This window comes from Pogonomyrmex barbatus, unplaced genomic scaffold (genome assembly GCF_055798465.1).
Source record: "Pogonomyrmex barbatus isolate J1 unplaced genomic scaffold, ASM5579846v1 scaffold18, whole genome shotgun sequence".
NCBI lineage: Eukaryota > Metazoa > Arthropoda > Insecta > Hymenoptera > Formicidae > Pogonomyrmex > Pogonomyrmex barbatus.
Genome location: NW_028297114.1, coordinates 3,907,154 through 3,934,867, shown reverse-complemented (window position 1 = coordinate 3,934,867; position 27,714 = coordinate 3,907,154). Strand labels below are relative to the sequence as shown.

Sequence of the window (27,714 nt, the reverse complement as noted above, 5' to 3'; positions counted from 1 at the left end):
CACGCGCGCGCGAGGAGTGCGAAGGAGCGGAGCGGAGTCGCGTCCGCGCTCCAAATCAGTGCCGTCGCTCGGCGAGGACGAGCGTGCGTCACGCCGCGCCGCGCCGCGCCGAGCGAGTTCGCGCGTGCGACGTCAGCGGGAGACGTCAATCCGTCGTGAATCAACCACGCGAGCGGTGAGGGCGAAAGCACCGGCGAATCTCCGAGCGCGTGCCGAGCGCGAACATGTTCCGGGACGGCCAGTACCTGGAGGTGATCAAGGTACACCACGTGCAACAGCTGTCAACAGCTGGTTGTCAAACGCGCGCGCGCGCGCGCGTAAGCACGCGATCAGGTGGGCGCCACGCGCGGGCGAATGCACCTGAAAACATCTGTTGCGAGGACTGAGTTTTCTTATTTGCATTGGGTGACATATTTTGGTATTTCTTTTTTTTTTTCAAAAAGAAAAAAAAATAGTAATCACGACGGTGGATAGTGAATGAGCGATTCAATCGGACGGAAAGATACGTGGAGTATCACGATGGTCACCATACGTCTTATCTGAATTTAATTATATTACAAATATAATTAAATTTGACTTGAGAGGTTTTGTAGATTTTCTGAAACGGTGTACATAATTTGTTATCGAGCGCAAAGTATATATGTATGTGTGTATTGCAGGCCTCGGATGATTGCTTGGCGACTGCCGTGGTCACCGTGCAAGAGAAAACGGTAGAGATCAAGAAACAGAAGGTCAGCACAAATAAGTGGCTGCAGATCGAAGATTGGGCGGCGCTTTATAAAATATTGGAGCGAGCGGTTCTACGAAACGGCCGCCGGGGTGATGGATCACATCGCGAAGATCGGGGATGTGAGTGGAGAAAGTCCACTCGTCAACTCGAAATCACGTAAGAAGACAATTGTCTCAAACTGATGATCTCGTTTTGATTCTTTAACAAATTAATTAAATCTTCTAATATAACTTCAATCAAATTTCAATCAACTCAATCGAATTTGTCATCTACATATTTTGTTAATGAATAAAATTTGTTAATTTTTTATTATTTAATACGTAAAGAAAAATTGATGATTAGGGATGATAAATGGTTTACCTAGAAATTCGCAAGCAATTTCTTTTATTTGAATTAGTCAAAGTTTAGTTTTTATTTATAAAATCTACATTGTCATCTGAATTCAATTTAATTAGATCGTAAAGAGTCGAAGAACTTTACACATATATTTTTTACATATATATTTTGTATAATAATGTAATCATGCTATATAATAATGTAATCAATAGTAAAAATAAATATAGTATATGTCTTTAATGTTTATAACGAGTTGAGCTTGTAGAATAAATTAAAAAGAATTATAAGACTAAAGTTAAGTTTGATTAATTCAAGAAATCTTGGGAATAAATAAAAGCAAAGAGATAAAGATGAAATATATATGATTTATTCAAATTAGATTAGATAACGTTTCACAAGATGAAGAATGTTTTTCAAATTTTACTTGATCCCCTAGCCGTCGAAACCAAATCAAAATAAAGAAAATAATTACATTACTATACTACATGAATGTTGATTGAATTATAGCATAACATTTCTTGATCTATATATTATTGAAAACATGAATTAATATAATTATTATTTTCTCTGTTTTGCTTTCGTCTCGATAGCTGAGGAAACTTAAATAAAATTCAAAACGTTTCTTTTCTTTGTAGTATCTTATGATTTGAATAAATTACATATATATTTTATCTTAATCTCATTTGTTATTTAGCCATTATTTATTCCCAAGTTTCTAAAAAGAAACATTACAAATTTTTATTTTGCCGCAAGCAAGAAACATAAAACACGAATTTTGTATAACAGGTATACTTTTGAGCATTCAGAAAGCGCAAGTGATTTGTCATCCTTGCCTACAATCAAGGTGCACGTATCACCAGCGCGAAAGAAATCGGTGAAGCGAGAAACAAATGACGAGACTTCAAAGAAAAGTAAAGCGAAAACGGATGATGATGTGACGAAAGGCACGAAAGAAGAAAAATTATCCGTTCGAACAACAACAACAAAAGGCGATCGATTGAAGAAAACGCCAGAGAAATCGAAGCAGATTTCTTCGAAGAAAACTGAAATTCCGAGCGCTATCGCGACGGAGCAGGAGGATTTGAAAAGGAAGAAATGTCGGTCATACACGCTCTTCGACGATCTGGAGAACGCAGCGTTGGAGGAATACATTCCGGATGCTCCGAAGGCGAAGAAACCGTGTCCGGATTTCAAGTACGTGCCCAGCCGAAAAAGTGCATTGGAAAATATGCGGTTAACATCGAACGAATACACGCCAACTCTTTGCGACGGCAGAAGCCGTATCGCGGAGGATGTGAGCTATGTACCAAACTCCATCGAGAAACTGGAGATGACTTATGAAATTTACGAACCACGCGCCACCACCGAGATACCTGATAGCATTTTCGAGGAGTACGTGCCTAATTCCAAGGGTTTCAACCCCTCCGTAGAGAAGTACGAACCTGACTTCAAATCGCCGAGCAAGCTGATGAAGTTCGATGATAGTTACGTGCCCTCAAGCGTGCGACGAAGCGCGCCGAATGAATCGAAAAGAACTCCGAGTAAGTCGGAGAAGTCAAAGATGCAAAGATTAGAGGCGCGTCGAAAGGGAACGCTGGACAAGAAAAAGATAGACGAACTTTTCTCGTGAGACACGCGACAATGCAAAGTGTTCAAGCGGAATAGTACACGACTGAAGAAATTCTTGCAGGCAGAGAAAATAAATTTTGGCATGACTGACATTTGTAAAAAGTATAGTTTATCTTAAGATGATATATAAGGAAATTCTATATATTACATTATTATATAATGGTCCGTAATAAAATACTTATTATTAAATATAAAATGGTATCGATGGATCAATTGTTAAACAAACATCATTTACGATATGTACATTGATGTCTTGGAATTAAAGCGAATAGCTGTTTTATTTCCAAGCTATTTTCATTTGTTCTATTTCCGATGTATCGATAGGCTTCCTAATAGTATTAACCTTTGGGCGCAGTACAGATACATCATTGCGTGATCATATTCAGCGGTCGTCTTCGGCCTCACTCGGAGGATCTTCGACCAAATTCTTTATGGGTTCATATTTGTTCTCTGCCGTTTCTTCTTCCTTAGATTCGCTCATTTCAGCGTCATCTTGGTTGAGTTCCTCTTCGTCGTCGGTATCATCGTCGGCACCCGGATGAGTGGGAACTTTATGTGTCGGACTACTTGATGTCTGCATGGATCCCGGTTTCTGCCACATCTTTTGCGATCCCTGAAAGTGACGAAGAGGTCGTAATTAGTATATCGTAGAAATATAAATATAACTTATAAAAAATTTATAAGTTTTCATAGAAATTACCTTCATTCCACTGACTTTCTCCATGTAATAATCATAAACGAACTTAGCCATATGCGGCATATCTTCGATCTCCATCGGCACTGTTGAGGGTGCAGCGTCGTTCAGTCGCTCGGTAGGATAGAGTTCCTGCGGTAATAACTGCAACTTCAATGGTCTCTGCATCAATTGATCGAAAGCCGGCGTAAGCTCGAAGCAGTTCTTGAAAAGGGACACGCGGGCGAAGACGTAGAGACCGAGACGAGCACGCGACATTGCCACCACCAGACGTCTCGCGTCTCTCAGATGACCAACTGCGCGTGTTTTCACCAGAGACAACAAGATATAATCGTTTTGCTGACCCTGGTATTTGTCGACGGTCGTTACCTTGTTCGGCCGGCCAATTAGAGGATTGTTCGCGCACCGAATATTTATCACGTCTCTTATTAGATGCTTTTGACCGTTATACGTGGTCAGAATACTGATCTTATCCGCCGGGTATCCTAGCAAACGCATATACATAAACACTGCAACGCAGTACTCGGCTTCAGCAAGATTCTGGTAAAAGTAAGCGCTGGGTTCGCTTTCGCCAACGCCATTGAAATCCTCGACGTTCACTAGTTGGAAGTCGTACAAGAAGCCAGCGTTCGCTACCAGATACTCCGGGCTGCGCTCCACGTGCGTCAGATTTCCCAGTTTCTTGTATCGCCAATTGTAGAGATTGCAAATACTGGGTCTAGCACGACCTTGGCCGTCGAGATCAACTGTGGGTACACCCAATCTCACGAATCTCGCGAACAGCGATTGCTCCATGTTTGAGTACTTCTGGAAGGCCATATTTTTGATAACAGGCGGTAATTGATGATGATCTCCTATCATTATCCAACGTTTTAAGCGATTATATCCATCCTGAGGATTTTGTAGGAGCAACGGTATGAAAGTTTCTATCTCTAAGATTTGCGCGGACTCCTCCATAAGGATATTGTCATATTTGAAACCCATGTCGACAAGCTCGCGACGTTTAAGCGCCGCGTGCGTACAAGTCATAGCGATCACTTTGGCCTCCTTCACAAGCAAATATTTTGATCTATCAAGACCCGACCGTAGTAATTCGAAAGCACGAAACTCCTCCAATTGCGCGAATATCCTTTCAATGTATCTGTACAGAAGATATTTCATTAGAAGCCATTGTCATGTCATTTTGTAAGAGTTTAATACACTTACCTGAAGCAGCTGCACGCAATCTTGAGATCTTCCTCATATGAATTCCGTTTAAAAAGCGGCTGCGGAGCATTGTCGAAAAACTTGTGAAAGGGAAATTCCTCGTCGATTATAGAAGATAAATCGGACTTCTCGCTTGTGTGTTGCCTCTGCTTGATTTTAGCCTGGAAACGATCCCATCTTGTGGACACTTGATACATAAAAAAGTATCCTGCTGTTTCACATGTATACGCGACATCACCCTTCACGTTCAAAGATTCCTGCGAATGAAAACACATCATGACATGACACAATTTGACATAACTAATCGATATTAATTTAATAAGTTGAAAAATAAATACCTGTAACCTTTGAACTTCCAGGAGTAAATCTAAACGTTTGGCAAGAACGTAATTGACTCTGCCGTAGCGACTAAAGTCTTTTTCTGTCTCCAAAGCCTCCTCTCCATGACCGAGACGCAACAAATGTCGCTCGTCAATATCGAGAGCCATTATCTTCTCGAACAATTGATTGAGCGCTTGATTGGAGTGCGTTACAATCAGCGTTCTCTGATTGGGAAAATTGTGATATAGATTTGAGATGATCTGAACGGCGACATCCGTTTTACCTGTACCGGGCGGGCCAACGACCAACGTCAAGCCTGGTTGCATTCCAGCACGTATAGCTTCAACTTGCGTCGGCGTAAAGGGTATCTGATTTCTGCAACAATTTTTCTTCCGTTCAAAAAGTAACACGTTCGCATGCTATTAATACTACTAAAGAAATAAATAAAATGAATACTAACTTTTTCGGTTCGTTCGCTCTGTATGGACCTCTACTGGGTGGCACATGTGGTTTAACTGTAATGACCTTTTTGATTGGTTCTTCGTTGTTATGCTTCGCAAGGACATCCTCGAAAGTTAGCTGAAACGGTCGCACCAGATTTCCTTCGTCCTCTGAGTTCGTTTTGATCTCGTATTGAGGAAAACTGGCTCGTAGATGATCAATATCGAGGAATGTATCGTTGAAGTCTATCGTCGCGATTTCATCTGGCATTCTGTTACATTAAACATTTTTCAATAATTAATTAAAAATCACAATTTTATTTCTTAAATAAATTATTACAAATACAAATATTATTTATATATCATGCAAATTATTTCAAAAAATAGTATAAAAAAGTTAGTATAAAAAAGTTTTTCAAACACAATCAAGATAAATAATTATCGCCTGGTAAATATTGGCAAATTGTAAAAGAATCACGAAAGAAGGTATCTATTGTTAAGATCTCAGATACGTTCGCTCAGCCGTTTACGTTAATCGATGCCGTTCCAAGCGATCAAACATACTCGGTTTTATTATTAGTATAAATATAGTCACAGAGAGATAATAGACAAGAAACTACCTAGAATAGCATGCTGCACCTGGATCACCATATCCGAGGATTATATCGTGCAACCAATCGGGCACGACGCATTCAGTATTCATGAGCTCCCTTATAGTCTCTAACACGGCTTTGAAGTTATTCTCCTTAGGTTTACGTCTCATTATGATATTAAATCCCTCGTATACATCCTCGCCGCCGTGACTGGCGTTGTCCATGTCGATCCGGTATTGATTGCAATCCAGCCATACTCTATAGGTACGCGAATCGCCCGGCAGAATCGGCCTCGGCTCAGGGCCATCTTCTATCACTCTGCCGTTCGAGTCGAGCATACCCTCGACCTCGCACCCTCGCACTGTCGTTAAACCCACTTGTGGTACGAAGGGGAGCTTATGACTGTATTTCGTGCCTGCGATAGCACGACAATTGTTTGAGAACTCTGATCTCATTTATATTATTATTATAATATAAAACTACATGAAGAATTACATGAAGAAACAATTTTAATCTCAAAATCAAACCCTCACTGTTATTGAATATAAAAGCAATTAAGCTTCACTAGTATAACTAATCATTCGATACGATTGCAATAAAACCTGTTTATAGAGAAGTTTATAGAGAAATCTTAGCTGTTAAAATCAGATTTTATCTATTTTTGTTAAATAAATTCTGTTATCATAAAAATTTGTTTTGATGACAGAATAAGAATACAAATCATTATTTCATTACATATATTATTAATAAGTCTTTTTGCTCTCTATATAATTGATTTATATAAAACAATTACAAATTATTCTTTTTAAGTTCCGTTTTATCTTACCAATAGGATTCGGCGGCTTGACTGTGATGAGAAAGCACACATCGTGCTTGCGAAGATTCTCCCATTCGGATTTAATCTCCTTACGAACGCTGAGATTTATCGTTACATCGGCACGGACTCTCGACGGTCTGTTTTCGCCGACGTTAGGTTTGGCTACCTCAACCACCGCGAATTGCGTGATAGGTTGAGCCATTCTGGCCCATCCGCCAAAGTAGACACCACCGTCTTCTGCCCGCCTACGAACAAAGAAAGAAGAAATATAAGAAGAGATATATGATTACTTTTACTTCTGCAAAAGGAGAAGACAGTCAATGTTATGCAATAATTTAACATACCAAGGACTCAATCTGCTCACGGCATCCTCGATATCTTGTCGTATCTCATCTGTGGACAATAATAAATTTATAATAGAATAAATGACACGACTTAATCATGAATTCAGATACGACAGTAAACAATGCCATTCATCCATTTTTTTCTCATTTTTTTTACATACATGTAGATTCTAGGCGGAATAGATTGAAGTTTCGTAGCAGATAATCGTGTAACGTGAGGAATTGCAGGTTCAGTTTTGGCAGAGCCAGACAACCTTCGCCGGAAAAGTATTCAGTCGGGACGATGCTCTCGTTCCAGATGATATCCTCGGTCGGATAAAGAGGCATCTCATTCAACTCTTCAAGTTGCGACGGCCTACGTTCGTGTCGCGATATCTGAAATTAAGATGCATGCTCTGAATTCTCCGCTGATCTTGACGTAGAATCTCTGGCGGTCTCTCGATCGGCTTTTTTCTTTCTTTCTTTCCTTATACTCACTAGCAATTCGCGTAGAAAATCTATGTCCAGGCGGTACCAATTCTCGTCTTTTTCTCGCTCTACAGGCGGTACTAAATTCAAATAACTTGCAATAGACCTCAATTTTTCTTGACTGAAAATAAAGTAATTTGCGGTGTTTTAACATTTTAATGTTTTATGATTCATATATCAATATAATTATTTTACGTAAAAAATTATCTCACAATATTATCTTGAAGATTAATAATTCTTGTAATTAACTTTTATATGTATTTGAGAGGACAAACAATTTTATCATACGCAGAACTCACCTAAGCGAGCCGAAATGCTTGTAAAGAGCATCTCTGACGTCGACGCTGGCTACGTTGGCCAATGCGAAGCTTCTCAGGTCTGGGAATTTTGCGAAGACCGCATTCTAAACAGAATTTTAAATATTACCTGACAATCTCAAGATTTCGGGAATTCATTATAATTTAACATTCAGGTGTGCATTAGCATGTTTATGACGTAATTAATGGGCTTAATCATAGCTTAATCATAATTATTAAGATTCAAATCTCTGTATCATGATATTAAATCAACAACGACCGGTTTACGATGATGATAACATGTTTAGAAATCTGAAAGATGCGAAGGACTTTTTCTATCATCGCTTTAAAAATAGAGCGTTAAGGTAAGATAAAAAATTGGAAGTTATTTCGCGCGCGTTTTAAGAAAGAACTCCTCAGTGCATATATACGAAATTACACCATTTCTTAATTCGCTGTTTGCATACCTGAAGGGACGTAATTTTAGCGTAATGCAATTCCGTCATGTCATGATCCGTCAGAGGATTGCCGGTCTCCTCGCTGATCTCGAATCGGGCATAGAACTTGAGCATTTCCAGGAGCTGCAATCAAAAACAGAGATAACCGGATAGATAGTTTTCTAGCGACAGAACATGCTGTTTATTGTTATTCGTTATAAGCCATGTGGCCTTTATTCATGGAGACACACAGCTGGAAATTATGTGCGCGTCATGAAAGCAGAATCCACTGAGCCGCTGCATTTGTAATCGGTTCTTCGACGTCATAGTCGACGAGAGGACCGGCTGCAGGTATGTTAATCATTTTTCTTGACGGACGTGGTTTCCTCCTGCCTTCTCGAGAGATTCAACCTTCGTCCGTCACGAGATCGATATTTATTTCCCGCGTATTTCATTTATCGCCTGCGAAATTCATTTTCCGAATCGATGATTCACGCAAAATTAATACTTGTTAATAGACGAACGTGCATTTCAGGTGTCCCATTGCGTAATATAATTTCTCTCATTCTTGAAGATTTCTCGATGGAGACTGATAGATCAATCGGTTCACCTGACAGCGAGTCTAATTGGCCAAGAGCGTGCCAATTATTATGGCTCATTATTCATACGCATGTTCCACATATCAAATGACTGCTCAAACACAATTAATCAACTGCGGTTTTAAGCTCGTAGTTAATGTTAACGATAGTAATTAATCATGGTAATTATCAGAATTTCCTATCGTTTCACCACGGCCTTCGTTCGCGTGTGCGCATAATACAATAGTCGATACATGTATTTTCTGCAGTCTCTCAGAATATAGTTTTATAGTGCGTTACGAATGTACGTATCGTCAACATTTTAATTTCTACATACGAGAAAGATGCTACACGCGTAACGGTATACTTCTCCAACGAGTTTCTTCGTTGCGTTCTTATTCACGCGGCGTGATGTTCGTAAAGCACTACGATAAAGCACGCAACGACCTCGTTCCTTTTCTCTTAATTCTCTTAACTAATTAGACATCTACGGAATGGAGACCAGCAATACTCAGGCAGGGCAAGATCTTAGGCGCTCATACTCATCTTTTTATATTTTTAAATTTATGTATATATAAATTGTATAAATATACAGGATGGAAATCGCAAGCAATACTCGGCAAGGCAAAATCTTAAGTGTCTTAGTAATTTACTTTTGAATTTATATAAATTATATAAAAAATTACAAAAAAAATTTTTTAAATCATATATTAGATCTTGTCCAACCGAATATTTCCAGTTTCCGATTTTGTTATCGAGCACATTTTTAGCTTATATATCGATCATTTAATTAGAAATCCTTTGCAGAGTGAAACTCTGTTGAAGAGTACCATTCTACAGTACTCCTTCTTCAGTAGCCTTCGCAATCGCAACCCCGTTCGCATATATCGGCGTCGCAAAGAAATCTGGTGATCATTGTTTCACTCCGGCCATCGGTCTCGAGGCAGAGGTGGCTGGTGGTCTCGCGGAGAAAAAGGTAGGGAAGGTAAAGGTAGAAAAAAAAGAGGAATACGCGACTTCGCCGCACCACACGAGTCCATCCAAACGCAAAAAAGTGGGAGAGGATCGAGGCACTATCTTTCAGCCGCGCTCCGCGGCTCACCGGTGAGCTCCGAAGAGCAGTTCGCCGTTGCGTTCAGTTTCGCTCGCAGCGTAACTGCGTGAACTCGGTTCAAGTGGAGACTCGCGTACTCCAATCGCTTATCGTACTTCAATCGTATCGACTCAATCAAAACACGTCGACTTCCCTATAAAAGCACACGTGACACGCGTCGAGGACTTTTCCCGTAATTCCGATAACGGTCGCGCGATTCAGCCTGGATCATTCTGAGCAAACAAAAATCCGCCTCTTTAACGGGTTTCTCGGCAATTTTTTTCAAGCGATAAGGAAGGTCGTTCGATAAAGAATCGATAAAGTTGTCATAATCTTCACGCTCCTCGCCCGCAAAACAGCCCGCGAGTGATCGCTACGCGTCTTGGTTCCGGCCAGAGGGAAGGACAGAAGAAGGGGAAAACATTTGCGGGAAATTGCGATAAGAAGAGTGACAAAACCACGGAATCTTGGTTATCCGCTGGAGGATTTCCCACGGAAACTGCAGATAGATCAATACGCGGTCAGTTCTCCCGTGGCGAACGCCAGAGCAATCCCGAGCGTCCGTTGACCCTGATCGCGCGCAACGCGTCGGACAAGTGGTGGCTCCTTCGCTTGGAGAACGTTCGTCAAGTTCGCCGGAACTTCCTCGGCGTCCCCAAAACCCGGAGGAACGAGGAGATGCGGTAACGAGAGCGAAAGACAATGTCGTTTCCCGACGTGAGTTACAGCAGGCAGATGAGCACGTTGTCGATCAGAGGTGAGTAAGCTTCGTAAGCTTCTTCGCTTTATTATCCTTGCTTCATTATCTTCTCCTTGGTAGGAGGAGATAATGAAGCAAGGCTAATGTTTGTTTTTTCACAGAAAAAACCCGTGGACCGGTTTATCTACGTCGGTAGTAATAAAACTGGTTGTAATTAAATTTATTGTCAGCGAAACCGGCTGTTGCGAGTGTTTTGCACGAGTCCTTGCATTGTTCTCTAAAATTTTGCGAACTATTATGAGAATCGCCCTGCGTGGAAAAGATCACACACGCGTGAAGTTTCGTTTTTTAACAATTCCGAGATATCGTAATAATATCATCAGAATAATAGACCATCATCATAATAGATCTCCATATCAGGAGATCTTCTCAGAATATTCAGCAGCTAGTATTAAGAAATTCAAAATTTCTGAGTCACCCTTTTTCCATATTGTTTCATAAATGTCGTCATGCTTTGTTCGTTATTTTTGGCGTGTACATCAGAAACTTATTTTGTTTACGTAAAACGTACCTCATTGATATTCCAAGATACAAACTCATCTGTATACAAATTGCTGTCAGTCATACAGCAATAGGATGAGATTGATATTTAATTAATTTATCAATTATCAAAATGAGCTGATTGAAGTCTAACGTCTTACACAATGCGCGATTATAGAAAAATTTGCGGTTCTCAGTAGAAAAAAAAAAAAAAAAACTCGAATCCGTCAATGATATTTTCTCAACAAGGATGCTGCTGTGCCAGAGAGAATTATTAGTAGATAATCAATTTGTCGTAAATATTAATGCACACATTTAAGCATGCTCTCTGCACGTGTCTCTCAGAAGAAACAATATTTCGTTGTCTACTCGAAGAATATGAATTCGATTAAAGTCATTAAAAACTAATATCAAGATAAGCGTGAAATACTGAGAATGTGAATTATTGTGAAAAAGTCGCAACCGGATCTATAAATAAAAGCTGCCGATGAGATTGACGAGTTTTATCTTAACATTTCATAATCTTGAATAAAGTTAATTTGATGTGAAGATACAGACTGCATTAAGCAAACCTCCTTGATTGTCAACAGCATTTCCCGCTCATTTTCTGATTAAGCTACCTCGAACGAACGATTATCACGCATCTTTGCTCCAGATATCTTTTCTCGGCATTCGTTCGTTAATCAACCGAAACAGCAGATTACTGTTTTCACCTTAAATTTTATAATCATATCGTTAATGAGTGAGTTATCGTGTCAAATTCACGCGATTGGAGCTGAATGAGCGAGAAATTTATTGTATAACATCTTTTTTTTTCTTGTATAACAAACGCGATGATAACAGCGATATATAAGGAATAAAAGCGACGAACGTTTATTCTGCTCGCTCATTATACTTAATACGACAACTGCATCTAATTAAATATGGACGGCGTTTTCATTAAGTCGTCCCCGCTACAATAAGTCGAGGTGGCTGTGCCGTTTCATGGTTAATCCCACGATTTATTGAAAAGTAAAAATTGTTATTTTCAACATCGGGACTTTCTTAGGAATTAGATGTGACGACATTCGACGATTATTACGTTTACAAGTTCCGTTTAATGAAACTTACGATACGAAGTATCACGTTCAAAGTTTACAATTCCAACGTTTTATATTGTGACAAATAGTCGATCGGGTCAAGAGATCGTTCTAGAAAATTGAAATAGTTGAGAAAGAGCGTATTAATGCCATCCGTTTCACATAAATAATGTTATCCGACAAGATTACGAGGTCGAGATATCATTCTAAATAAAAGATGCCAAAATAAATAAGACGTTTGCTCTTACCGATAATGATAATATCAACAAATCCCTGCTAGCGTAAGAAATGAACATAAAATGCACGAGTTCAAAAAAAATATATATATCGCATCGAGAAAAACATGACCTTTTTTTGAATTAAAAACGAAAAGAGAGAATTATCAGTATTGTAGGAGTATTAACATATAATAAATAATCGCCTGAGCGTTTGAACTTTTGCGATTACGAGAATGCGATACATATTTCTTACAATTACAATTTTTTTTTTACGTCAATTTGCGTTTTTTGCATTTCGAGCTGCTTTGACGAATATTCTCGTGAAATGTTGAAGTCAAAAACTTAGTGCGAGTGGTGTATCAATGAGTTATCTACACACGCACGTGCGCCTAGTTCACACGCACGCGTGTACACAGCGTGGACCAACGCCGGTAATGAAGAGTTAACAGTTAAAAGAGCCGTCCCTTCTTCTTTCGCAACGATTGTTTCATATCGCACATCTGCACATTAGCGTCGAACTGGGTTACGAGTATCATTCCTATTGCGTTTCTTATTGCGCCCTCCGAGCCGCGATGCACCCGTTTCTGATATCCTCTTCTCAGAAGCGAGACGCATCTTCGTAATCTGCGGAATGCACTGCGTTGTACCGAGTCCATTTTTCCATTCAGAAAGTCTCGCTCTATTATTTCCCGCTGAAAATCTCGTAAACCCCCTCCCGCCCCCCCCCGGATAACACTCTCATGTCATGATAACGCCAAGTCTAATATCACCGAAGATAAAAAAAACGTTTTGATATCAGACCGATCCTTGTGACGCACGCGCTAACTCCGTGGCAAACGTTTTACGAATGCAATAATACGTTGTGATAATACATTTTCAGAAAAGCGCTTTAAAATTCTGTCATTATTTCAACACGAAAGAAATTTTATTCAAATATCTATTGGTTAAATACAAATCTGAAAATAATTTTATTAGATTGTCAAAATTATTATGTACGAAATTTAAGCATAATAATAATATTACAAATATTTTTGATATTCCAATGAATTTAAATGTTTCATAACATAATCATTTTTATAACTTAACAAAATTATTTTCAAATCTTCATATTCTAATATCATATTCAAATATTTGGTCAAATTTTTTTTTAAACACCAGCAAAACTATTTTTTTCTGTGAATATATTAAAATCCATTGTCAATTTATAAATATTTTATAAAAAGATCATGCTAGAAAAAAGACTATCTTTGCAAATAAGATTTCTATTGTTGGGCGAATATTACGAGAAATCAATGATGACACTTAATACGAAAAAAAAATTTTTTATTTCAGTTTCGCGAATAGAACAGTTTTGCTAAAACTTTGAATACAGGTCTAAAAATAATTTTGTTTGAATATCAAAAATATTGCAGTATTAATTATGATGCTTAAGCGTCCTACGTAATAATTTTATGATCCAACAAAATTACTTTGAGATCTGTATCTGGCCAAATTTTTATTTCAACAAAATAATTCTTTCCGTGTATACATTAGGTCTATCTTCCTGTCAAACGTGTCTTTTTGTAAAAGACACATACCGAGCGTTAGCTACATTGGGTGCTTTAGTGATATAAGTCGACACAAACATCTTATTCAACGAGTAACAAAGGCTAAAACGATACGTGTGTTAATTTATGGAAAGTATTGGCGCTTGAGCAATCGAAATGCAACAAATTTTTGCAGGTTCCTTCTGGTTGCTGTGGCTCTGCCTGCTCGCGAGCTCGGTCTCCCCGAGCGTGTCATCTTTCGATGTATCCTGCTGTCCCGAGGGTACGGTATGGCAACGCTCATCCAACTGTTCAGACGGCTCGAAGATCCGCCTGGAATGCCAGTACGGCATCTTTCTGCTGGATCCTAAGCTGAGCAAACATGATAACTTTACTGTCATCCACGAGGAGCTCACCGCTTGGCTGTTGCCAGACAGCCATGAGAGAATCCCGGCTGACAGGTAATTCTCCGTGGCTTTTGTCCGGATTTATATCATCGCGTCTGCTCGCTAATTTATTGTACACGTGCTTGCGGAAGAAGAAAAAAACGGAAAAAGGAAAGAGAAAGATGGTAGAACTACCGGACGATTGAGAAACATTGAGGAAAATCCTGATGTTCGGAAATTTCCCATTGTTGACACGTTATTATTGCGCATTTAGCAGCTCTAGGTAATTAGAATCTTCCGTAGGTAGACAATTAATAATTCGATTGCGATTCATTCATGACTGAACATCATTCATGACTTTCATCAATCTATGAGATTATATTTATTAATCTAATGAGGTTTTTTTTTTTTTAGATTTTGCATAGCCAAATCGGAGCAGAGCGGTGGTGATGTCGCGCTGGCCTGCTTTGATGAGGACCTGATGGATGACGAGAAGACATCAAACACATGGAAAAACATGCTAATCTGTATCGTTAGCATCATCTCGGCGATCTTCCTGATCGCCACTCTGGCGATTTATGTTATCCTGCCGGAATTGCGAGAGCTCCAAGATAAGGCGATGATGACTGCCGTTACGACTTTGGCCGTTAGTTACATTGTTCTCTCCATTCAGCATTTGCGGCCAAATTTAGACGACGATTATATCATCTGTATTTCTCTCGGTAAATAAATTATATTATCAACGCGTTTGATTATTTGCAGGCTTGAATACATGACAAATATTTCTTTTGAAATCACACACGAAAATAACAATTTTGCTGAACTATCTAAAAATTTAATCGGATATAAATCTAAAAATAATTTGGTTGAATTAAACTAATGATGTAAAATGCTTAAGCATAATGATAATACTGCAAAAAATATTAAATATTCCAGCAACCAGTGTGAGCATAATAATTTTATATAATTATTTCCAGATTTGTATCTGATTAAAAAATTTCCAAGTACTTCTACTTCTGCAAAACTATTTTTTCCGGATAGTCTTGTTTTTCTTATATTTTCCCGCTAGTTCCTTCGATTTCTTCTTATTATTCAATCCGTACGTTTGTATTCTAGGATTCATACTGTACTTCGCTTTCATGTCCGCGTTCTTCTGGATGAACATTGTGGCCTTCAACGTATGGCGATGCGTGTGGTAAGTGCCAGACGAATAAATTACCTGAAGAACATCCGATTGTAACAAAATTGTAATAAAAAAAGTAGGGCGCTGGCGATGGCGCTTAATTTCATGCAGATGTAAAAAGTTTTCTTTAAAATTCAATTATTTGTGCAGGTTTAAGAACTTCAGGATAAAGGATCAATTGCTCTTCTACACTTTTTGCGTTTGGGGATGGGGTGGTCCAACGTGTTTCCTGATCGCCGCACTGACGACGCATCATATGCCTGGAGATCACTTGCAACCCGGTTTTGGCCTGTATGGTTGCTGGTTCAGTGGTGAGTTTGAACACGCGTTGAGTGTCACGTGGCGATGGCGCATTGGACTTTCCGTTCATTTGCACGTATTGTACATTATCCTTCCTCTTGATAATAAATGATTTTTGTAATCTTATCAATTTTATACGTCAATAATAAATGTGGTAATGCGCGGGACTCAATATGTTAAAGATATAGACAAAGGTATTAAAGTATAGACAAAGATATTAAAAGTATAGACAAAGAATGACACGTGACTTTGTTGCGCTCTGATATCATCGGAGAATGATTTCAAAGATCATTCATGTTTTCTAATCCAAGATGAGATATATAGGTGTTATTTTGCAGGCCCTATGGAGACGTGGGCATGGTTTTACGGGCCAGTCGCTATTTTGCTAATGTTAAACATGATCTATCTGGGATTGACCAGCTGGCGTTTATGGCATCAATATCGTGATTACACAGGAAGCAAGTTGCGAATTTTGCGATTCAAGTGCTTGCTGTACATCAAATTGGTGCTTGTCATGGGCGTCACATGGATCTTCGAACTGATATCGTTCGCCATTGGGACAAAACTGGACGCAGTCTGGTAGGCGATCGTTAAGATGTCTGTCCCGATTTATTGATTGTTGATTTAATGAGCTAATTATCGAATGTATTCTTCATAGGATAGCAACGGATCTGTTGAATGGTCTTCAAGGATTCATCATATTTTTGCTCTTGGTCGCGACGCGAAAAAGAGTGCGGAAGCTATTGGCGAAGAAGCGACCATGCGGTATCGCTTTTCCCAAATCTTGGGCCGCATACGAAGACGAGGAGTGCGAAGCAGTGCTACCCGAGGAGCTTGAACTGTCTCAACAAGGATAAGATTCTCTTACAATTTGTTTTCCAGCATCTACATTCTGTAACGTATGCGTTACAGATATAACGTATGCATGTATTACAAATCTTTGCGCAGATATATCAGAGTATGTTGCTAACGAAATAGTTGCAAGTTATAAGAAGGCAGGATCTTTTATACGAGTTAAATATAAGAAATATCGTCTAGAGAAAGATAATCTTGCTTTATCTATATATTATCTGTAAACAGATAACGCGACACATACTATTGACAGGCTTTTAATTAATTTGATTCTAAAAATAACTCCTTTATAAACGCATTTTATTCTCCGTGCGAATATTCTCGTTATTATATAGTCTCAATCATGTTAATTCGTTTGTCATTTGTGATTCAGTTTCGCGAAATCAATGTTAATTTAATGTATTTTTTGCGTTAACGCGCGCAATCTTTTATTCTTTTATATTTAGTAGTACTAAGTATAAGAGAGATAAATATGACGATTGCCTTATAACAAGTTAATTATAAATACCGTACGTTGTAAATGACGATCGTCGTGGAAGGTATTTCGATTAGCGTAATGAAGTATATTATTATTAAGCTGTATAAGAATCTCCGAGTAAACATTATGCAAATTGGACCGAGTCACTCTGTGTGTGTGTGTGTGTGTGTGTGTGTGTGTGTGTGTGTGTTTGTATGTATGGAGGAACTCGTGGAAAGAATATAACAAAGATTACAATTATTACTCATCGGTGCGTAATCTCATTTTGCTCCTGTGATTCAGTTACAGTTTCTCGTTTAAGTTACTCACGGAAACGTGACGACAGCAAGTTATTATCTGTTTCCCACCGCACGTTCCTACAATTTCCTACGAAAATACGTAAATCCCGACTCATTCACTTTGTTTTATGTCCCACCTCCATTGTCGACCGAGTAACAAATACTATTCGTGACATAGCTCTTCGAGATATCTCATGCATGATAAAAGTATTGCACAAGCGGATTCTGAATTTGATGATTCGACATTGAACCACTAAATATAACGAATCATTATGCAATAAGTTGCAATGCAAAAGCCGCCCGGAGTCCGAAGGCTACCGAACACTTTCACCGTGGGCGAGACAATAGACACACATTAATGTACGTACATTAGCATAACATGCGTTCATTAATTCGAGTGTCTCTCAATGTCTGACTCGTTGACAGCGACAGAAGTTTAGGCAACAATTAATTTATTAAAAATTGTCGCCGCGGGCACGTGTCGAATGCATTGTAAACACACACTGTTTGACCTACTTTCATTGATCTCGCGAGTAATTCGTTACGCGTCATCCACTTCGATGTGCGTCTATTAATGTAAATTATATGTAAATTATATGGAGTGTCCCACATTCGGAGGATCATCCTTTACCTCTAGATTCTTCGATCGATTTTCTACCGATCTCTAATTTCTCCTTCGCGTAAATGTCAAGGATGATTTGTGACTTAAAAAAATTATTAATATTCTCAGTATATTTTAATTAAAGAGCCTCAGCCACATCAATTCAAGAATCAGCGAAGATAATTCGTAGCGGTGTTTCTCATCACGTTGCATTCTAACAATAAAATGTCATAAACGTATCAAATAATGCGCGTAACGAATCTGGATATGTTTTATAAAACTGTTCGGAATAAATTCCGGTCAAAATTTTTTAATTATTTTTAATTAAATTTTTATTGTCATTTCTAGGAAAAACGGAATAATTCCGATTGGAATTCATTCCCAATAATTCTATAATATGCTCCCCTGATTGCATTCGTGCATTCTAGTTTGTTGATACTGATACAGGCAGAAGTAGATCACGATGCGAACAAAATTTGTTAGGCAAATTAGATCGGCCCGGAACAATCGATACCATTGAAATGCAACGAGTTCATCGAATGCATTTAACCCCGCGAGATACCATGCGAAATAGGTTCATTCATATTCTCAATTCTATAAAATATCCAGAAATTATAATTTTGTACTACTTAAATGCAATTCTTTTGCAATATTTTTTATCAAACACAGAAAGAACAATTTCGCTGAAGTGTTGAAAAATTTGGCCAGATATAGATTTGAAAATAATTTTGAGTCATCAAAATTATTATGTAGAATGTTTAAGCGTAATGATGATTGCAAAAATTATTTATATTCTAGCAATCAATTTAATCTTTTTTTATAAATATTTTGGTGGCCCGCCAAGATTATTTTCAGATTTGTATCTGATTAAATTTTTAGATACGTCAATAAAAGTGTTTTTTCCGTGCAGCCAAATCGTGACAGAATTCTTCCTGTTAAATCCTTCATTTCTTTAAAAATAAGCTAAATGTGTTACAGATATTCGAAATGCTGATTCACATTGTTGTAAGAAGGTAAGCGCATTCAAAGAATTTCATATTTATACTCTTTTTTTTCTTCATTTTCATAATTATATCAAAATGACTTAATAATAAGGTATACGTAATCGAGTATACGTAATCAAACTATCATTTGAATAAAGGTGAAGAGTAAGAAAAATGACAAAGATTAAAAGAAAAAAATAAACGAAAAGAATCTGTATGAAGAATATATTAAATCTATTTATATGAAGATATTATCCTCTTGTATAAATGACTCGCATACATGCGCACCACAGTAATCGACGGTAATGAGATTAGATAGACATAAAAATGAATTTGCAATAATCCCGGAACTTGATTGCTAAGCTTTATCGCAATAAAACGCACTATTCAACGGATTGAAAGTGACAGAAGAGGATATTGCAGTGACTTTTACATTCTTCCCACATGTCTTCAACAAGAGGAAATTATGAGAAGTGGACTCGCAGCTTTCATTAAAACTGTCTCAGAAAGGGAAATTATATCGTTTGAAGCATAAGTAAAAGCCGGCGATTCAGGCTGCGTATAAAATACGAAAAATATGCATAGCTAATCACTCTCTTTCTCACTTCAGAGTACAATGACTCGATTGTTCAGCGGAACGAAGATACGAGATAGAAGTAATGCATCGTTGTCACACACATTGAGAGCATAAATAGAGCATGCTAGCGTGCATTACGAATGTCTTAAGAGCGGTCGCAAAAAAGAGACTAATGAGAGGGGAAGCCAGTACAAATTACCGGGGCCCGACTGTCCGGAAGAGCCTATTTGTCTTTCTCAGAAAGATCATTATTGGTCTATCTATTTTTAGTATGCACTGTTAAATCGGCAAACCCTACGAAGAATTTTGGAAAAATCTTTTTGTGTTTCTTCAAATAAGACTAATCACCGACAACAGACGATAATAACATTTAGAAAATGGAATATTTATCATGGTATCTGTTATATCAAGCTTATTAGCTAACATTTATTCTTACTCGCACGTCAATATAATATTTATTTTTACTCGCACGTCAATACAAGTTTCGTGCCAAGGAAGCTGAAAACATTTCAACTTGAGACCATCTTGGTCTTGAATATGCATCAATATTCAATGTTTTCTCGGTTTCCACGAGCAAGTGCCATATTTTGCACACGTCGTTGCGGTTTCGAGTTGACTTCTACGCGTTTGTCATAGAAATGACGAATGAATGATATAAAGACGGTGTGAAAAAAAATCGCGAGAAAACAGGAAAGACAGCCGAGTGTGACAAAGAATGCTGTGTACTTGCATGCGAATATAACAAACTTTTGTTACATGCGCTAAAGGCAGTAATAATCGAGGGAAATATCGTGTTGCTTTCGTGTTTCGATTCGTAAACTTGTTTAATCCACCTCGCGATAACTCTATCGGATAAGATTAACGTTGTACCATTCGCAATAGAGACAATTCCTTTTATACACTTACAAATAGTGACAATTTCGATAAGGATAATCTCGCAAGATAGAATTGGTAAAATAAAAAATAAATGAGTTCTGAATAATTTTTATGAGTTATCAATGTTGCTCGATAAGAGGAGTATCAGCCTGATTAAAGACTCGTTTGTTCCTTATTTATATGGCTCTTTCGTTAATAAATAAAAAAATACATAAAGCTCCTTCTGATAAGTCCAATAATTCAGTTTTCATGTTATTCATCCATTCATACCGTTATCATCGATAATCCTTTGACATTTCACCAGAGATTCAAATTGTCCTATCGATAATAGACAATGTTCGTTTAATCCTTAGTCATGGGCGCAGATTATATGTATTGAATCACATTGAGGGCCAATTTCACCATCTTCGATGGTTAACTTAATCGGCCAATTATTCCAATGGAATTGACTGATCGCATTTGTCATTAGGCAGAATATATCAGAATTGATCAATCACGGTTGATACTTAGATCAATTAAGTTAATCGAAGATGATGAAATTGGCCCTAAATTTCAAAATATTTCATTTAACATCCCTATATTAATATTCACTGTTGAAACAAAATAAAATAGAGTAAACTAGTCATCTAGGCATCTTAAATTTATATTAAATCTTAAGATGCCGAAATCATTCAAAGAGATAAAAATGTATGATCAAGAGATAAAAATGTATGATCGAGAGACACATACACACACACATCAATTCTTTTTTAATATATACAATTTAAGAGAAAGAAAAGGCAAAATGAAAATAAAGAAATAGAAAAAAACCATACTTGAAATGTATACAATAAGAATAAAGAAAATAATATATTCATTACAAAAGAAAAAGAAAAAAACATATACGAAATGAATAAGTAAACTATAGAATAAGTAAAATAAAAAAGAATATATACATTACAAATAAAAAAACAGTATAATGTACTAAATTTTACACAATATTCTAAAAATTTTAAAAAGTTAAATCAAAAGGATATATCATTAAAAATGAGGAGGACAGAGAATACAAAAGCGCGCATAAGCGCAGCATTGACGCACGCCGTTGTGTCTTCAAAGCAGCTGGAACGAAGGTAAACTCGCTTGCGGTTATCGAGGGACGCGGAGGGGATTGAGGGAGGCTCGATGCGGCGAGGAACGGGAATGTCATGGCGGCGGGAGCTAGTTGGGGCAGAAGTTGAGATAGATAGGTAGAGGTAGATAGGTAGAGGTAAGCAGTCAGCCGCGGGGACGGGAGGTGCTGGCGGTAAGGCTAGGCCAGGTATGGGCAAAGTGAGCACAACCTACGTCGTGATGAGCTGACTGAATCACGAATGAACTGTTCACGAAACGATCGATCGAGCGTCCGGCAACTCGGCTCTCTCTTCGATGCGGTTCGAGGCCGCGATTGTGAACGTGAGCAGAAGAGGATTCGCGCGCATCTCGACGCCATGTGTCCGAGGATCGTATTGTTTCTGTTGATTGTCGGTTGGGAAGCGAGAACTGTGCTCGCCAACAAGGAACGACCCGCCGGTGCCGATACGGTGAGCATCAGCAAGTGTTGCGAGCTCGAGGAGCTGCTAGTGGATGACCGATGTACGTCGTTGTCGGAGACTAATGAGACCAAGTGGCAACCGGAGTCTTTGATGGATCAAGACGCGAAGAAAGGATTAATCAAATCCAAATACGAGCTGAAGATCGGACGACCCAGATGCAACCCTAATGAACACCAGTGGCACGTGTATTACTATCCGTCCGGGCCGGATCGCCTAGTGATTCTGTCGACCGGCGCATTGCGTCATTATGTCATGAATACTCCTGAGAGCATGGACGAGTATCGTGGTCTCTCGCCACCACCGAGTGTCAATGATAAGAATGATGAAGACAAGGAAGACGGGACCATACACTATGACTATTTGTTCGGACATTACTGCGCCGACAAAGTGGTACTTACAGGGGATCGCCTAGTGGCGATGTATGCTATGCTTTGCGTACCGAACGTTTATAACCGCTGGACCGATATGAAGTTCCTGATAAATTGCTACATCAATCCCGTCATAGCCACGATATCGATAGTTTGTTATCTCATCATCTCACTTATCTACTCCACGCTACCACAATTATGCGATCTGGTTGGCAACATCATCGTCAGCATATGCCTCTGCCTCGTGGTCAATCAGATTACTCACTACGTGAGATTTATGGCGGATCTTCCGACTTATTCCCATTTTGTCAACCTCCTAGTCACTGGTACGTGAATAGCGAGCGATCGTTCTTGTTTAATTGTCGTAAATGCGACAAGTCATTTTCTTCGCGCGTTTAAATCACTCGCATCTCTATAATGAGTGTAATTCAAGATGCCTTTTTAAAGCGAAAAAGATGTAAATAATTTTCAGAAATATTAGTTAATTTATAATCCGTACCTTTCAGCTTTGAATAACTTCCTCTTCACATGTTTGCATTCTTTGCATTTTTTTATATGAATTATTTTATATGAATTTCCTCGTCTACATCTCATAGGCTCAGTATAAACATATCTATAATTTAGACATATAATGTATATCAAATTCAAAAATTCAGATTCTAGATATCAAATTAGAAACAAGAAAAAATTAATAATATAAAATTAAATTAAAATTAAAACAAAACGTAATCTATTCTATCAAATCAGACTAGTTACTTTCACTTCTATTCAGTTTGCTTCTTTTCATCTCTTCTTTCTCTTCTCGTTTGTTCATCTCACGTTTACTCTATTTTCCATCCTCTTCAGCCTTTTTTATTATTTTCTTTTAAAAATTCTACAATTCACATTTTCGGCCACATGCCGAATGCGTTTGTCTGTAGAAAGAAATATTCGCATTCATAAAGAGAAATTTTGTTTACAACAATGCAATGGTTGATAACAATATTATATTATATACTCAGCGATGTTGAGACACTTGACATAGTTTTACAGAATTACCGTGGATTATTTTTTCTCGGAGATACCGAGACAGTGAAATTGACAGTTACATCCTTTTCATCTTAAGTCATATTAATTTCATCCGCGAGACACGCGAAGAGTGTCGCAAAGACTCGAATAAGTCACGTCTGAGCACGCGTACATGACGGAAGAACCAATTAAGCATAGCTGTTCGAACGGCCTTTCGCTGTGAAAGCAAATTGTTTTAAAGAAATTTCAGGCCAGACGTGTGACAAGAAAAACAGTACTGAAATAATAACCGTTGTTTTTTTTTCAGACATAATCATGTTTGTTTCCCTGATGGCCGCCTTCATCTGGCTCACCGCCCTGGGCTACTTCGTGTGGAACTCGTTTAAATCGCCTAATATTTATCTGCGGGTGACCGACTGCTCACAGTATAGCCAGTATTCATGCTGGATCTGGTGTACAACGATCTGCATAGCTGGCTCCGCGATCTTCGCGCACATTTTCCTCGAGACGAACAAGCCCAAGATGGGTGAACCTCCTCAAGAAACCTTGGGATACCTCGCGATCTCTGTGATATTCATGAGCATCGGATTTACCATCATCATCAATCTATTCCTGATACAGAGTACCGTGAAGAGGATCAAAGATATGAACACATGCGGCCATATTCATCAAAGAATGAAGCATAACTTCGCGATGTTCTTCGTTCTCTACATGATTATGGGGGCCAATTGGCTTTTCTTAGTACTTTTGCAATTCTTGAAGTCGGATACTCTGACATACTGTTATAACGTTATAAATATGGTACAGGCAATCGCCATCCTTTACATATGCATATTATGTCAACGGAAAATCATGTTTACGGTTAAGAAAACGTTCAATTGTTGCAATTCCGGTAACAACACTGAAGACTTCGATTGGGGCGAGGAAATGACGGCCATCAATGCGGGTTATTAAAATAGGCTTGCTCTTAGTAAACACCTATTCGAGCGATGATCGTGAGCAATGACAATAACGCATTTAGATCATGATTTGTTAATATATATTGCTTGCAGAACGGCGAGGAATGACATGTGCGAAATGGAACGTGTCAAAATGCAAGATACATATTCAAATTAAGAATGTACAGTTTTGTTGAAAGATCTAAACATTTGGCCAGATACAGATCTGAAAAAATAATTTTGTTGGGCCATCAAATAATTATGTAGACTGTTCAAATTGGTTACTAAAATATAAAAAAATTTTGCATTATCATCATGCTTAAACGTCCTGCACAATAATTTCGATGGTCTGACAAAATTTTTTAGATCTACATCTAGCTAAATTTTTAAATATTTCAGCCAGTTTTTCCGTCAGTTTTTCAGTCAGTTTTATATATCATACAATCAAAGTATCGAGATCGTACACATAATATAAGTTTTGCATGCAAATTTTAACATGTAACACACACAATATACACACATAAAATATAGATAAATGTCTATATATTCAAATCAAAAGATATTCAGTGTGAAAAATGCAATGTGTCTCTATTTCAAAAGCAGTATTACGCACGTAATTAATTACGCATTATTTTTAGAGAAGTAAAATATGCGCGCAAGAAATATAGAAAAAGATTATATGTATATGTCGAAGATATTATCGGAAGAGATATCGGAAGAGAAAAATATGTTATCAATATCAACGTCAATAATAATCGATATAATAATCGAGTTAATGTGCAAATTAAATTATATGAGAGAAACTGTTGAAATATTTTATAAGTTTAACAAATTTCTAAAGTATTATATATGAAATATGTACAACATATTTCGATCGGAACGCTCGAACTGGTTGCATATTTCGCGTTTGGTGATTACATGTACCTTGGAACAAAATCAATCTCTTGCCTTATAAGAATGTTCGCTTATCACTTTACGACTTTGATCTGAAGTGACTTCATATTTAACATCTTGCATGTATTCATGTGTTCATCGTATTATATTACAAATGTACTGACTTAGATTCTATACAAAAGTAATTATATTGTGCAACATCATTGTTAATTGACTGACAAAATTTGTTAGCAAGCATGTTGTACGCGATATGATTAAGATATGTATAATGTATCATATGTATCATCGAGTCTCAAAAGATCTTATAATTTTAATATTTGTGTAATATTTATATCGACGTAGTATATAGATTTCTTTTTATACAAAAGATGTTAGATTCGATAAATAAATATTCGGATCAATATCGCAAGTTAAATTATTTTTATCTTAACATAATAAACTTCTTGCAACGACTTACCTGACCAAATAAACTTCCTTCTGGACGATGCAATAAATTAGATAACTGGCAGCGCACCACTAAGTGATTGTCATCCATGACAGTATTGAAGAAACGTCTAGTAGGAAGTAAGGCCTCAAGATCGATTACCAGCTCCAGAAATCTCTCACAGTAACGTACTTTGTCCGGAAGTACAGGTCCTGTTGAGAAAATAATTTCAAAATAAATTATAATTAAATATAAATTATTTTAAGCATTTTATTATTAAGATTTATTGATATTTCTGACTTTATTAATGCTACAAATTCCAAATAGTTGTTGTTAATTATTTCTAATATCTTTATCTTAATATCTTTTTCTCATATAATGATTTTCGAATTTTCTAACTTTTTATTACTTATTCTTTTTATTCTGATAAAATATTAAAGTCAGAAAATTTAAAGTCTTATTTTTTATAAAAAAATAATTCAAGAAAATAAAAATGGTCAAATAACCGCTTGGTACTTCTGCTATCAAGACAGAAAATTCTTTTAAAAAATATACAGACATTTAAACAAAAAATATAAAAATACAATACCTTCTGCAGGAATCGTTTCCAATATTGTCATGAATTTTATCATAAGTTTATGCAAGAACTTGCGTTCCCACTCATATTTCTCCTTATGTTCAGGATTATCTTTCTTTCTTATAATTTTCCAATACTTCCTCCATTTTGGATACTTTCTAAATTCGAGTTCTCTCCTCCCTTGTTGTAAGGAGATCCACATGGAAAGAGATACCAATCTCTTGGCTTCCTCTCGAACCAGAGATACCTCCATGGAATTGAAACAATGATTCAAAAATACTATCAGTGCCGTTTGTTCCTTCAAATTAAAGTCCATTATACTCTCCTCTAGGCATGCTTCGAGAACCTTCTGAAAGAATCCAGCAAATTGTGTTGGATTCTTTTCAAACGCCTCCCAGACTTGTACTCGTTCCCGGAACTTCTCGTTCACCATGACAACGATGGACATGGTGTGTGCCCGCGTGGCATTCTCTGCATTGTAATTCGGCCAAAGAAAGTTCTCCAAGTACTGGCTGAACTCCAACATCATAATCCTCCGGACAGAGAATCTGGAGGCACATATTTCCTGTATATAGATGTCATCCACTACCTGAGGATTGAACGCTAAATGCGTGTCTGTGGTGTGCGGCGCCCAGTATTTATTCGCGAGCTGCAAGATAATAAAATCATGGTGTAATCATGTGGTGAAATGCTTGATTGTAAAACTTATATATCTTTGCAATTTGTAAACCTGAGATAATAATAACAAAATACCTGAGTGATCCTGTCTGCATTGATTTGTTCCACCGTAGGAGCAGGATTATTACTTTTGATAGGTGGTGCGTTTTGATTCTCCATTATATTCACAAACTTACGAACCAAACGCCAAGAGTCAATCTAACCTCAACTCCATTCACCGGTAGTCACAATGAACTCAATAGCTGTCGACAGACGCGCCGGACAAACGTACAATTCTCGCGTGGAAGGAGAATGAAAAGAGTTTTTTGGCAATCAAATTTCTTCGACAAAGCGATTCAATTTTACTTCCGCGAGAGACGTCCGAGTGTTTGCGATTCACTTTGGTTCGCGTCGATAAAACACCAAAAATCCTTCTTCTGCAATCTCCAAAGTGAATTTACGAAAAATTTTCAGAGCATTGAAGGAAAACGGCGACTCAAAGCGAGAGTTGCCTGTTTAAATATTTAAATTCGATGATCGGGATTCTCGATATCGAGAGAGCGAAATCCGGAAGAAGCGACTGCGCGGAACGAAGCTCCAAAATACAATCCTCATCTACGCATTAGTTCCCATTGACGAATTAGAAGCGAAAACAGTTATCAATAAAGAAAAACACTCGTGGCTCTTCAGCCACTAAATATGTCGACTAAATGGAACA

General features: G+C 37.8%; 4 protein-coding genes across 5 annotated transcripts; 3 read left to right on the top strand and 1 right to left on the bottom strand.

Annotated features, from left to right (window-relative positions):
• Positions 1-119: 119 nt before the first annotated feature.
• Positions 120-2,891, top strand: LOC105431697 (uncharacterized). The gene is made up of 3 exons (XM_011646071.3): positions 120-260; positions 660-886; positions 1,853-2,891. The coding sequence occupies exons 1-3, from the start codon at positions 225-227 to the stop codon at positions 2,694-2,696; spliced, it is 1,107 nt and encodes a 368-aa protein (XP_011644373.2). The 5' UTR covers positions 120-224; the 3' UTR covers positions 2,697-2,891.
• On the bottom strand, positions 2,783-27,714 carry LOC105431698 (RNA helicase aquarius). Of its 2 annotated transcripts, XM_011646072.2 has the most exons (15): positions 27,093-27,714; positions 26,352-26,988; positions 25,796-25,974; positions 8,342-8,455; positions 7,878-7,981; positions 7,588-7,699; positions 7,272-7,485; positions 7,111-7,159; positions 6,776-7,011; positions 5,977-6,364; positions 5,377-5,628; positions 4,934-5,291; positions 4,596-4,852; positions 3,396-4,530; positions 2,783-3,308 (listed from the first exon to the last, which is right to left on the bottom strand). In XM_011646072.2, exons 1-15 carry the CDS (start codon positions 27,174-27,176, stop codon positions 3,078-3,080), a joined length of 4,350 nt encoding a protein of 1,449 aa, XP_011644374.1. In that variant the 5' UTR covers positions 27,177-27,714; the 3' UTR covers positions 2,783-3,077. The 2 variants fall into 2 exon arrangements, with proteins under 2 accessions (XP_011644374.1, XP_011644375.2); XM_011646073.3 differs by lacking the exons at positions 25,796-25,974; positions 26,352-26,988; positions 27,093-27,714 and adding an exon at positions 9,720-9,914.
• On the top strand, positions 10,029-17,491 carry LOC105431699 (G protein-coupled receptor Mth2). Its single transcript, XM_011646074.3, has 7 exons — positions 10,029-10,739; positions 14,242-14,506; positions 14,846-15,153; positions 15,548-15,626; positions 15,765-15,925; positions 16,253-16,493; positions 16,573-17,491. The coding sequence occupies exons 1-7, from the start codon at positions 10,685-10,687 to the stop codon at positions 16,769-16,771; spliced, it is 1,308 nt and encodes a 435-aa protein (XP_011644376.2). The 5' UTR covers positions 10,029-10,684; the 3' UTR covers positions 16,772-17,491.
• Positions 21,589-25,753, top strand: mthl5 (G-protein coupled receptor Mth-like 5). Its single transcript, XM_011646076.3, has 2 exons — positions 21,589-22,824; positions 23,814-25,753. Exons 1-2 carry the CDS (start codon positions 21,909-21,911, stop codon positions 24,458-24,460), a joined length of 1,563 nt encoding a protein of 520 aa, XP_011644378.2. The 5' UTR covers positions 21,589-21,908; the 3' UTR covers positions 24,461-25,753.